Here is a 12,025-nt window from a genome sequence, read left to right on the forward strand (position 1 = left end):
GACGCCCCCTCCCCACACTGACCCCCCCTCCCCACACTGACCCCCCCTCCCCACACTGACCCCCCCTCCCCACACTGACGCCCCCTCCCCGCACTGACCCCCTCCCCGCACTGACCCCCTCCCTACACTGTCCCCCTCCCCACACTGACCCCCCCTCCCCACAGTGACCCCCCCTCCCCACAACGACGCCCCCTCCCCACACTGATCCCCTCCCCAAACTGACCCCCCCTCCCCACACTGATCCCCACCCCAAACTGACCCCCCCTCCCAACACTGACCCCCTCCCCAAACTGACCCCCTCCCCAAACTGACCCCCCTCCCAACACTGACCCCCTCCCCACACTGACCCCCTCCCCAAACTGACCCCCTCCCCAAACTGACCCCCTCCCCACACTGACGCCCCCTCCCCACACTGACCCCCTCCCCACACTGACCCCCTCCCCAAACTGACCCCTCCCCACACTGACCCCTCCCCACACTGACCCCTCCCCACACTGACCCCTCCCCAAACTGACCCCCTCCCCACACTGACGCCCCCTCCCCAAACTGACCCCCTCCCCACACTGACCCCCCTCCCCACACTGACCCCCCTCCCCACACTGACCCCCTCCCCACACAGACCCCCTCCCCACACAGACCCCCCCTCCCCACACTGACCCCCTCCCCCCACTGACCCCCTCCCCACACAGACCCCCTCCCCACACTGACCCCCCCTCCCACACTGACCCCCTCCCCCCACTGACCCCCTCCCCACACAGACCCCCTCCCCACACAGACCCCCTCCCCAAACTGACCCCCTCCCCACACTGACCCCCCCTCCCCACACTGACCCCCTCCCCACACTGACCCCCTCCCCACACAGACCCCCCCTCCCCACACTGACCCCCTCCCCACACTGACCCCTCCCCACACAGACCCCCTCCTCACACTGACCCCTCCCCACACTGACCCCTCCCCACGCTGACCCCTCCCCACACTGACCCCTTCCCCATACTGACCCCTTCCCCATACTGACCCCCTCCCCACACTGACCCCCTCCCCACACTGACCCCTTCCCCATACTGACCCCTTCCCCATACTGACCCCCTCCCCACACTGACCCCCTCCTCACACTGACCCCTCCCCACACTGACCCCTCCCCACGCTGACCCCTCCCCACACTGACCCCTTCCCCATACTGACCCCTTCCCCATACTGACCCCCTCCCCACACAGACCCCCTCCTCACACTGACCCCTCCCCACACAGACCCCCTCCTCACACTGACCCCTCCCCACACTGACCCCTCCCCACGCTGACCCCTCCCCACACTGACCCCTTCCCCATACTGACCCCTTCCCCATACTGACCCCTCCCCACACTGACCCCTTCCCCATACTGACCCCTTCCCCACACTGACCCCTTCCCCACACTGGCCCCCTCCCCACTCCCGTGGCACTGTGAGGCAGCAGTGTTAACCCGGGACCCTGGCACTGTGAGGCAGCAGTGTTAACGCGGGTCCCTGGCTCTGTGAGACAGCAGTGTTAACCCGGGACCCTGGCACTGTGAGACAGCAGTGTTAACGCGGGTCCCTGGCACTGTGAGACAGCAGTGTTAACCCGGGTCCCTGGCACTGTGAGACAGCAGTGTTAACCCGGGACCCTGGCACTGTGAGACAGCAGTGTTAACCCGGGTCCCTGACACTGTGAGACAGCAGTGTTAACCCGGGTCCCTGGCACTGTGAGGCAGCAGTGTTAACCCGGGACCCTGGCACTGTGAGGCAGCAGTGTTAACGCGGGTCCCTGGCTCTGTGAGACAGCAGTGTTAACCCGGGACCCTGGCACTGTGAGACAGCAGTGTTAACGCGGGTCCCTGGCACTGTGAGACAGCAGTGTTAACCCGGGTCCCTGGCACTGTGAGACAGCAGTGTTAACCCGGGACCCTGGCACTGTGAGACAGCAGTGTTAACCCGGGTCCCTGACACTGTGAGACAGCAGTGTTAACCCGGATCCCTGGCACTGTGAGACAGCAGTGTTAACCCGGGTCCCTGGCACTGTGAGACAGCAGTGTTAACCCGGGTCCCTGGCACTGTGAGACAGCAGTGTTAACCCAGGTCCCTGGCGCTGTGAGACAGCAGTGTTAACCCGGGTCCCTGGCACTGTGAGACAGCAGTGTTAACCCGGGTCCCTGGCACTGTGAGACAGCAGTGTTAACCCGGGTCCCTGGCACTGTGAGACAGCAGTGTTAACGCGGGTCCCTGGCACTGTGAGACAGCAGTGTTAACCCGGGTCCCTGGCACTGTGAGACAGCAGTGTTAACCCGGGTCCCTGGCGCTGTGAGACAGCAGTGTTAACCCGGGTCCCTGGCACTGTGAGACAGCAGCGTCAACCCGGGTCCCTGGCACTGTGAGACAGCAGTGTTAACCCGGGTCCCTGGCACTGTGAGGCAGCAGCGTTAACCCGGGTCCCTGGCACTGTGAGACAGCAGTGTTAACCCGGGTCCCTGGCACTGTGAGACAGCAGTGTTAACCCGGGTCCCTGGCACTGTGAGACAGCAGTGTTAACCCGGGTCCCTGGCACTGTGAGACAGCAGTGTTAACCCGGGTCCCTGGCACTGTGAGACAGCAGTGTTAACGCGGGTCCCTGGCACTGTGAGACAGCAGTGTTAACCCGGGTCCCTGGCACTGTGAGACAGCAGTGTTAACCCGGGTCCCTGGCACTGTGAGACAGCAGTGTTAACGCGGGTCCCTGGCACTGTGAGACAGCAGTGTTAACCCGGGTCCCTGGCACTGTGAGACAGCAGTGTTAACGCGGGTCCCTGGCACTGTGAGACAGCAGTGTTAACCCGGGTCCCTGGCACTGTGAGACAGCAGTGTTAACCCGGGTCCCTGGCACTGTGAGACAGCAGTGTTAACCCGGGTCCCTGGCACTGTGAGACAGCAGTGTTAACCCGGGTCCCTGGCACTGTGAGACAGCAGTGTTAACGCGGGACACTGGCACTGTGAGACAGCAGTGTTAACGCGGGTCCCTGGCACTGTGAGACAGCAGTGTTAACCCGGGTCCCTGGCACTTTGAGCCAGCAGTGTTAACCTGGGTCCCTGGCACTGTGAGACAGCAGTGTTAACCCGGGCCCCTGGTGCTGTGAGACAGCAGTGTTAACCCGGTTCCCTGTCACTGTGAGACAGCAGTGTTAACCCGGGTCCCTGGCACTGTGAGACAGCAGTGTTAACCCGGGTCCCTGGCACTGTGAGGCAGCAGTGTGAACCCGGGTCCCTGGCACTGTGAGACAGCAGTGTTAACCTGGGTCCCTGGCACTGTGAGACAGCAGTGTTAACCCGGTTCCCTGTCACTGTGAGACAGCAGTGTTAACCCGGGTCCCTGGCACTGTGAGACAGCAGTGTGAACCCGGGTCCCTGGCACTGTGAGACAGCAGTGTTAACGCGGGACACTGGCACTGTGAGACAGCAGTGTTAACGCGGGTCCCTGGCACTGTGAGACAGCAGTGTTAACCCGGGTCCCTGGCACTGTGAGCCAGCAGTGTTAACCTGGGTCCCTGGCACTGTGAGACAGCAGTGTTAACCCGGGCCCCTGGTGCTGTGAGACAGCAGTGTTAACCCGGTTCCCTGTCACTGTGAGACAGCAGTGTTAACCCGGGTCCCTGGCACTGTGAGACAGCAGTGTTAACCCGGGTCCCTGGCACTGTGAGGCAGCAGTGTGAACCCGGGTCCCTGGCACTGTGAGACAGCAGTGTTAACCTGGGTCCCTGGCACTGTGAGACAGCAGTGTTAACCCGGTTCCCTGTCACTGTGAGACAGCAGTGTTGACCCGGGTCCCTGGCACTGTGAGACAGCAGTGTTAACCCGGGTCCCTGGCACTGTGAGGCAGCAGTGTGAACCCGGGTCCCTGGCACTGTGAGACAGCTGTGTTAACCCGGGTCCCTGGCACTGTGAGGCAGCAGCGTTAACCCGGGTCCCTGGCACTGTGAGGCAGCAGCGTTAACCCGGGTCCCTGGCACTGTGAGACAGCAGTGTTAACCCGGGTCCCTGGCACTGTGAGACAGCAGTGTTAACCCGGGTCCCTGGCGCTGTGAGACAGCCGTGTTAACCCGGGTCCCTGGCACTGTGAGGCAGCAGCGTTAACCCGGGTCCCTGGCACTGTGAGGCAGCAGTGTTAACCCGGGTCCCCGGCACTGTGAGGCAGCAGCGTTAACCCGGGTCCCTGGCACTGTGAGACAGCAGTGTTAACCCGGGTCCCTGGCACTGTGAGACAGCAGTGTTAACCCGGGTCCCTGGCACTGTGAGGCAGCAGTGTTAACCCAGGTCCCTGGCACTGTGAGACAGCAGCGTTAACGCGGGTCCCTGGCACTGTGAGACAGCAGTGTTAACGCGGGACACTGGCACTGTGAGACAGCAGTGTTAACGCGGGACACTGGCACTGTGAGGCAGCAGTGTTAACCCGGGTCCCTGGCACTGTGAGACAGCAGTGGTAACCCGGGTCCCTGGCACTGTGAGGCAGCAGTGTTAACCCGTGTCCCTGGCACTGTGAGACAGCAGTGTTAACCAGTGTGCCACCCACAGACAGTTGAAAAAGCTGTTGTAGCCAGAATGCAGCAGTGGGTACAGGCTGGTTTTTATCCTGTGATGTGTTCAGCCACTCTGCAGCATGTTCAACGCTGGGCAGTTTGCCAACACCATCGCAAAGTGTGCTCTACTGCCTCACCTTGACCAGGGAATTTTCAAACATCGCGATCCATGCGCCTAATAACAATCCTTATTGAATTTTTAGCTCCTTTACTCTTAGATACAGCAACACCCTGAAATAAGAGCTATTGTGCAATTTGTCTTCCTAATTTCTCGCTGTATCTGCTTGTTACCTTTTTGATATCCAGACACACAGACACACACACCCACATTGACACACACCCTCAGACACACCCACGCCCACTCCTTGATTTGCACTCAGATGATTGACATAATTTAGAAATCAGGGAAAGAACACTAATTAATGGAAAGATTTAAGAATAAGTAATGTTTGTGGCATCATAGAGTTACACAGCCCTCAACAATGCTGCGACTAACAGGTATCTCTCTCTTCCTATCTCTCTCTCTCGCTCTCTCTCTCTCCGCAGCTGCCGTGGGGACCCGAGCCCAGGTTCCGGATTCTGCCCATGGCTGTGCCCAGGGAAGCTGCTATCCCGCCACAGGAGATCTGCTTGTGGGCCGGCAAAAAAAGCTGACAGCTTCATCTACCTGTGGTCTGAGGAGGCAACAGCCTTACTGCATCGTGAGTCACTTGCAGGTAAGTGTAAGAGCAACTTGAGGTGTGAGAGGGTCTGCGTGGGGATCTGCAATGGCGGTTAATAGGGATGCCAACCCTGGTTTGTTGATTTTAATATGTGGCATTTGATCACGTAACACCATTCCTGATATTTAATCGCAGAGTTGCTACATCACGGAAGGAATCGATTTATATCATAGATTATCATAGAATTTACAGTGCAGAAGGAGGCCATTCGGCCCATCGAGTCTGCACCGGCACTTGGAAAGAGCACCCTACCCAAGGTCAACACCTCCACCCTATCCCCATAACCCAGTAACACCACCCAACACTAAGGGCAATTTTGGACACTAAGGGCAATTTATCATGGCCAATCCACCTAACCTGCTCATCTTTGGGCTGTGGGAGGAAAGCGGAGCACCCGGAGGAAACCCACGCAGACACGAGGAGGACGTGCAGACTCCGCACAGACAGTGACCCAAGCCAGGAATCGAACCTGGGACCCTGGAGCTGTGAAGCAATTGTGCTATCCACAATGCTACCGTGCTGCCCAATTTGACTCATTGTGACTCCGAATGAGCAAATCACCTCATCCCGTTCTCCCACCTTCTCCCTGTAACTCTGCACATTCTTCCTTTTCAGAAAAAAACCTGCTTGCCTTTTGAAAGCTTCAATTTAAACCTTCCCCCACCACACTCTGGAGACAGTCCAAACCCGAACCACTCAGTGATGAGAAACTTCCTCCTCATGTCACTTTGTTTTGCTTCTTTCACTAATTATTTTAATGGTTTATTTCTATCAACCATGTCCAGATTTTGAATGCCTCGATCAAATCTCCTCTGAGTCTTTTGAAAAATAAACACAATGTTTAATCACCTGACGTTTGCCTGTGTTTCGAGTATCTCAGTATCATCGCCAATAAAATAGTTACCATTTCGTTTTCGAGTGAGATGAAAAACAACATTTAATAATCAAAGAAAGAAAGAAAACAAAAGAATAAAAGATTTGAGGCAGTGGTTCCCAAACTCTGATTGGGATTAGTGATCGGGGTTGTGAGCCCCCTGTTCTCTGAGACTGTGCCCCATACACAGGGCCAGCTGACACCCTGCTCTGCCCATTCCCTGCTCGCCTCTCGGTCTTGGGATTATTTTCCTTTTTCCCAAGTCCATTTGGAAATGTTGCCTGCAGGGCATTGGCTGTGCACAGAATCGGGCTTCGATGCATCAGAGCTGGCACATCGCCCAGTTGATCGCCACTGGATGGTTGACCTGTGCGTGGGGGTGGGAATGTGGAGATGGGCTGATTCAGTTTGTGTGTGTGTGTGTGTGATCCTGGAATGTGGAGACTGTCACTGAACCTAAATGTTCCACTCGGAGGAAGTCAAGGACGACAAGGCACGGAACTAAGGGGCGGAATTCTCCGCAATCGGCGCGATGTCCGCCGACCGGCGCCAAAAACGGCGCGAATCAGTCGGGCATCGCGCCGCCCCAAAGGTGCGGAATCCTCCGCATCTTGAGTGGCCGAGCCCTAACCTTGAGGGGCTAGGCCCGCGCCGGACTGATTTCCACCCTGCCAGCTGGCGGGAAAGGCATTTGGTGCCCCGCCAGCTGGCGCGGAAGTTACTTTGCCGTGCGGCGCATGCAAGGGAGCGTCAGCGGCCGCTCACGGCATCCCCGCGCATGCGCAGTGGAGGGGGTCTCTTCCGCCTCTGCCATGGTGGAGACCGTGGCGAAGGCGGAAGGAAAAGAGTGCCCCCACGGCACAGGCCCGCCCGCGGATCGGTGGGCCCCGATCGCGGGCCAGGCCCCCCCCCCCCGGGGCCAGATCGCCCCGTGTCCCCCCCCCCCTCAGGACCCCGGAGCCCCGCCCGCGCCACCTTGTCCCGCCGGTAAGAGAGGTGGTTTAATCCACGTCTGCGGGACAGGCATTCCAGCAGCGGGACTTCGGCAGTCGCCGGGGGGGGGCCCGCCAACCGGCGCGCCGAGATTCCCGCCCCCGCCGAATCCCCGGTGCCGGAGAATTCGGCAACCGGCGGGGGCGGGATTCACGCCAGCCCCCGGCGATTTTCCGACCCGGCGGGGGGTTCGGAGTTTCCCGCCCAAGGTAACTGGCAGAAGAAACAATGGAGCCGTGAGGAAAAACCTCTTTGCACGACGAGCAGTGAGGGCTTGCAATGCGCTGCCTGAGAAACGCTGGAGGCAAGTTCAATCGAGGCATTCGAAAGGGAATTGGATAATTATCTGAAAAGACAAAGAGGGCGATTCTCCGATATGGACGCCGTCGCGTTTAACGACGGCGCGAACAGGGCCCGGGCACGACCTGTTCTGGCCCCCACAGGGGGCCCCCACCGCACTGGAGCGGTTCACATCCTTACGCAGCACATGCGCAGTCGGGACAGCCCAATCCTGCGCATGCGCGGGGAACGTCTTACGCACGGTGGTCCCTCACCAACACGGAGCCGGTGTTCTGGGGCCGCGCGCGGAAGGAGGTAGGCCCAGGGGGGGGAGATGCCGGCCCGCCGATCGGTGGGCCCCGACCGCGGGCCAGACCCCATCGGAGGCCACCCCGGTGAAGGAGCCCCCCTCCCTCCCCCAGAGGCCCCCCCCCCCCCCCAGCGGTCCCGCAGAGCTCCCGCCGGCAGCAACCAGGGGTGGACGGCGCCGGCAGGAACCTGTCGTGTCGTAGCGGCCGCTCGGCCCATCCAGGCCGGAGAATCGCCGCTTGCCGGATCGCCGAGCGGCCCGGTGTGAATCGCGCGCTGCTCGTTTCTGGGGGGGTGGGAGAATCGCGTGTGGGGGTGGGGCGGCGTGGCGCGATTCGCGCGGCGCCCCGGCGATTCTCCCACCCGGCATGGGGGGGGGGGAGAATAGCGCCCAAAATGTGCGGGGAGAGGGACTTGGTGAATTGCTCCTTCAGAGGGCCAGCACAGACCCAATGGGCCAAATGGCTTCCTTCTGTGCTGTAACCATTCTATGATTCCAAGAGTGCATAAAATAATACTTTTACAAGCACTTCAAAAATCACAGGTTTTCATGTTATGTATTGTGGTCGGCTATATTAGGGGTATTGCGTACCTAGGTGGGATGTACCTTATACTGTAGTATGAGTGGTGGAACCTGCCTGCTGGTTCCGCCCAGCAGGCGGAGCATTAGAGTCTGTGTTTCACCCACAGCAGTCATTCTGTACTGGAGCTGCTGGGTAACTACTTGTTCATTAAAGCCTTCAATTGGATTACAATCTTCAGTAGTGATTGATCGTGCATCATGTATTAAATGTTGCTCTTACTAGTAATTATAAGCTTAGTATTGCAAAGCTGTTTTTCTTTCAAAGTAGGGTTTTACAGTTTGGAGAATAACACAACAAAATTACAAAATAATGTATGGCCACAAGCAAGGAGTAAAAATAAAACAGCTCAGCAGACATGAGTACAGAGAGAGACTGGGGAACAACATCATAACTGGACTGGCTTTAGGCATAACTCTGTATCTATAGAGCCCCAGCAGAGACAGAGGGAGAAACAGGTGAGGCCATGAAAACCATGGTATAATGCTCACTCTCCCTCACCGCATCAGCTCACAATTACTACGGGAAATCAGGATGAACTCTCGGAGCAGACCCCAACAGTGACTCGGATACTGGACAGAAACCCCAATATTTTAGTTTAATTTTGTAAGACTGGGAGGAGAGGATATCTCGTTCCAGGACTGATTCGACACTAAATAGGGATATGGTAAATTCAAACAAACTTTATTACTGCGCATGCGCGGGGAACGTCTTACGCACGGTGGTCCCTCGCCAACATGGGGCCGGTGTTCTGGGGCCGCGCGCGGAAGGAGGTAGGCCCGGGGGGGGGGGGGGGGGGGGGGGGGAGGTGCCGGCCCGACACAGTAATAAAATATCTTTAACATCACAGCAGAGAATAATTACCCCATAAACAATGCTAATCAATACCATGACACAATAACCCTTTCTTTATTTCCAATCAAACAACAAGGAAAAACAATCTCAGCTCTCAATCCACTTTATATACCATTAGCATTCAGGAATACGTGCTTTATAGAGGCATTCTTTGGGGAAAAGAGATCTTTAAAGAAAAGATCTCACTCCTGGCAGAACCATGCAGAAACTCTGGCTGTATTTCTTCAGAAGAGGTTCCTCAGCCTGTTTCAGCTCACCTTTCCAGCCACACTGCTAATCGGTCCACAGACAAACTTCCACAGTGTGTGTGGAACCCGTACCCCAGTGAGAGTCAGTGTGTGTGGGACCCGTACCCCAGTGAGAGTCAGTGTGTGTGGGACCCGTACCCCAGTGAGAGTCAGTGTGTGTGGGACCCGTACCCCAGTGAGAGTCACTGTGTGTGGGACCCGTACCCCAGTGAGAGTCAGTGTGTGTGGGACCCGTACCCCAGTGAGAGTCAGTGTATGTGGGACCCATACCCCAGTGAGAGTCAGTGTGTGTGGGACCCGTACCCCAGTGAGAGTCAGTGTGTGTGGGACCCGTACCCCAGTGAGAGTCAGTGTGTGTGGGACCCGTACCCCAGTGAGAGTCAGTGTGTGTGGGACCCGTACCCCAGTGAGAGTCAGTGTGTGTGGGACCCGTACCCCAGTGAGAGTCAGTGTGTGTGGGACCCGTACCCCAGTGAGAGTCAGTGTGTGTCGAACCCGTACCCCAGTGAGAGTCAGTGTGTGTGGGACCCGTACCCCAGTGACAGTCAGTGTGTGTGGGACCCGCACCCCAGGGAGAGTCAGTGTGTGTGGGACCCGTACCGCAGTGAGAGTCAGTGTGTGTGGGACCCGGAACCCCAGTAAGAGTCAGTGTGTATGGAACCCGTACCCCAGTGAGAGTCAGTGTGTGTGGGACCCATACCCCAGTGAGAGTCAGTGTGTGTGGGACCCATACCCCAGTGAGAGTCAGTGTGTGTGGGACCCATACCCCAGTGAGAGTCAGTGTGTGTGGGACCCGTACCCCAGTGAGAGTCAGTGTGTGTGGAACCCGTTCCCCAGTGATAGTCAGTATGTGTGGGACCCGCACCCCAGTGAGAGTCAGTGTGTGTGGGACCCGTACCCCAGTGAGAGTCAGTGTGTGTGGAACCCGTACCCCAGTGAGAGTCAGTGTGTGTGGGACCCGCACCCCAGTGAGAGTCAGTGTGTGTGGAACTGTACCCCAGTGAGAGTCAGTGTGTGTAGAACCCGTACCCCAGTGAGAGTCAGTGTGTGTGGGACCCGTACCCCAGTGAGAGTCAGTGTGTGTGGGACCCGTACCCCAGTGAGAGTCAGTGTGTGTGGAACCCGTACCCCAGTGAGAGTCAGTGTGTGTGGGACCCGTACCCCAGTGAGAGTCAGTGTGTGTGGAACCCATACCCCGGTGAGAGTCAGTGTGTGTGGGACCCGTACCCTGGTGAGAGTCAGTGAGTGTGGGACCCGTACCCCAGTGAGAGTCAGTGAGTGTGGGACCCGTACCCCAGTGAGAGTCAGTGTGTGTGGAACCCGTACCCCGGTGAGAGTCAGTGTGTGTGGAACCCGTACCCCAGTGAGAGTCAGTGTGTGTGGAACCCGTACCCCGGTGAGAGTCAGTGTGTGTGGAACCCGTACCCCGGTGAGAGTCAGTGTGTGTGGGACCCGTACCCCAGTGAGAGTCAGTGTGTGTGGGATCCATACCCCAGTGAGAGTCAGTGTGTGTGGGACCCGTACCCCAGTGAGAGTCAGTGTGTGTGGGACCCGTACCCCAGTGAGAGTCAGTGTGTGTGGAACCCGTACCCCAGTGAGAGTCAGTGTATGTGGGACCCATACCCCAGTGAGAGTCAGTGTGTGTGGAACCCGTACCCCAGTGAGAGTCAGTGTGTGTGGAACCCGTACCCCAGTGAGAGTCAGTGTGTGTGGGACCCGTACCCCAGTGAGAGTCAGTGTGTGTGGGACCCGTACCCCAGTGAGAGTCAGTGTGGGACCCGTACCCCAGTGAGAGTCAGTGTGTGTGGGACCCGTACCCCAGTGAGAGTCAGTGTGTGTGGGACCCGTACCCCAGTGAGAGTCAGTGTGTGTGGAACTGTACCCCAGTGAGAGTCAGTGTCTGTGGGACCCGTACCCCAGTGAGAGTCAGTGTGTGTGGGACCCGTACCCCAGTGAGAGTCAGTGTGTGTGGGACCCGTACCCCAGTGAGGGTCAGTGTGTGTGGGACCCGTACCCCAGTGAGAGTCAGTGTGTGTGGAACCCATACCCCAGTGAGAGTCAGTGTGTGTGGGACCCGTACCCCAGTGAGAGTCAGTGTGTGTGGGACCCGTACCCCAGTGAGAGTCAGTGTATGTGGGACCCGCACCCTAGTGAGAGTCAGTGTGTGTGGAACCCGTACCCCAGTGAGAGTCAGTGTGTGTGGGACCCGTACCCCAGTGAGAGTCAGTGTGTGTGGAACCCGTACCCCAGTGAGAGTCAGTGAGAGTGGGACCCGTACCCCAGTGAGAGTCAGTGTGTGTGGGACCCGTACCCCAGTGAGAGTCAGTGTGTGTGGGACCCGTACCCCAGTGAGAGTCAGTGTATGTGGGACCCGTACCCCATTGAGAGTCAGTGTGTGTGGAACCCGTACCCCAGTGAGAGTCAGTGTGTGTGGAACCCGTACCCCAGTGAGAGTCAGTGTGGGACCCGTACCCCAGTGAGAGTCAGTGTGGGACCCGTACCCCAGTGAGAGTCAGTGTGTGTGGAACTGTACCCCAGTGAGAGTCAGTGTCTGTGGGACCCGTACCCCAGTGAGAGTCAGTGTGTGTGGGACCCGTACCCCAGT

General features: G+C 58.2%; 1 protein-coding gene across 1 annotated transcript in view; it reads left to right on the forward strand.

Annotated features, from left to right (window-relative positions):
- Positions 1-12,025, forward strand: part of LOC140388644 (laminin subunit beta-2-like) — a 305,667-nt gene that overhangs the window by 31,613 nt on the left and 262,029 nt on the right. The window contains 1 exon segment of the mRNA XM_072473108.1: positions 5,106-5,275. Coding sequence (XP_072329209.1) covers positions 5,106-5,275 — 170 coding nt within the window.

The sequence above is a fragment of the Scyliorhinus torazame genome, chromosome 13, assembly GCF_047496885.1.
Source record: "Scyliorhinus torazame isolate Kashiwa2021f chromosome 13, sScyTor2.1, whole genome shotgun sequence".
Classification (NCBI taxonomy): domain Eukaryota; kingdom Metazoa; phylum Chordata; class Chondrichthyes; order Carcharhiniformes; family Scyliorhinidae; genus Scyliorhinus; species Scyliorhinus torazame.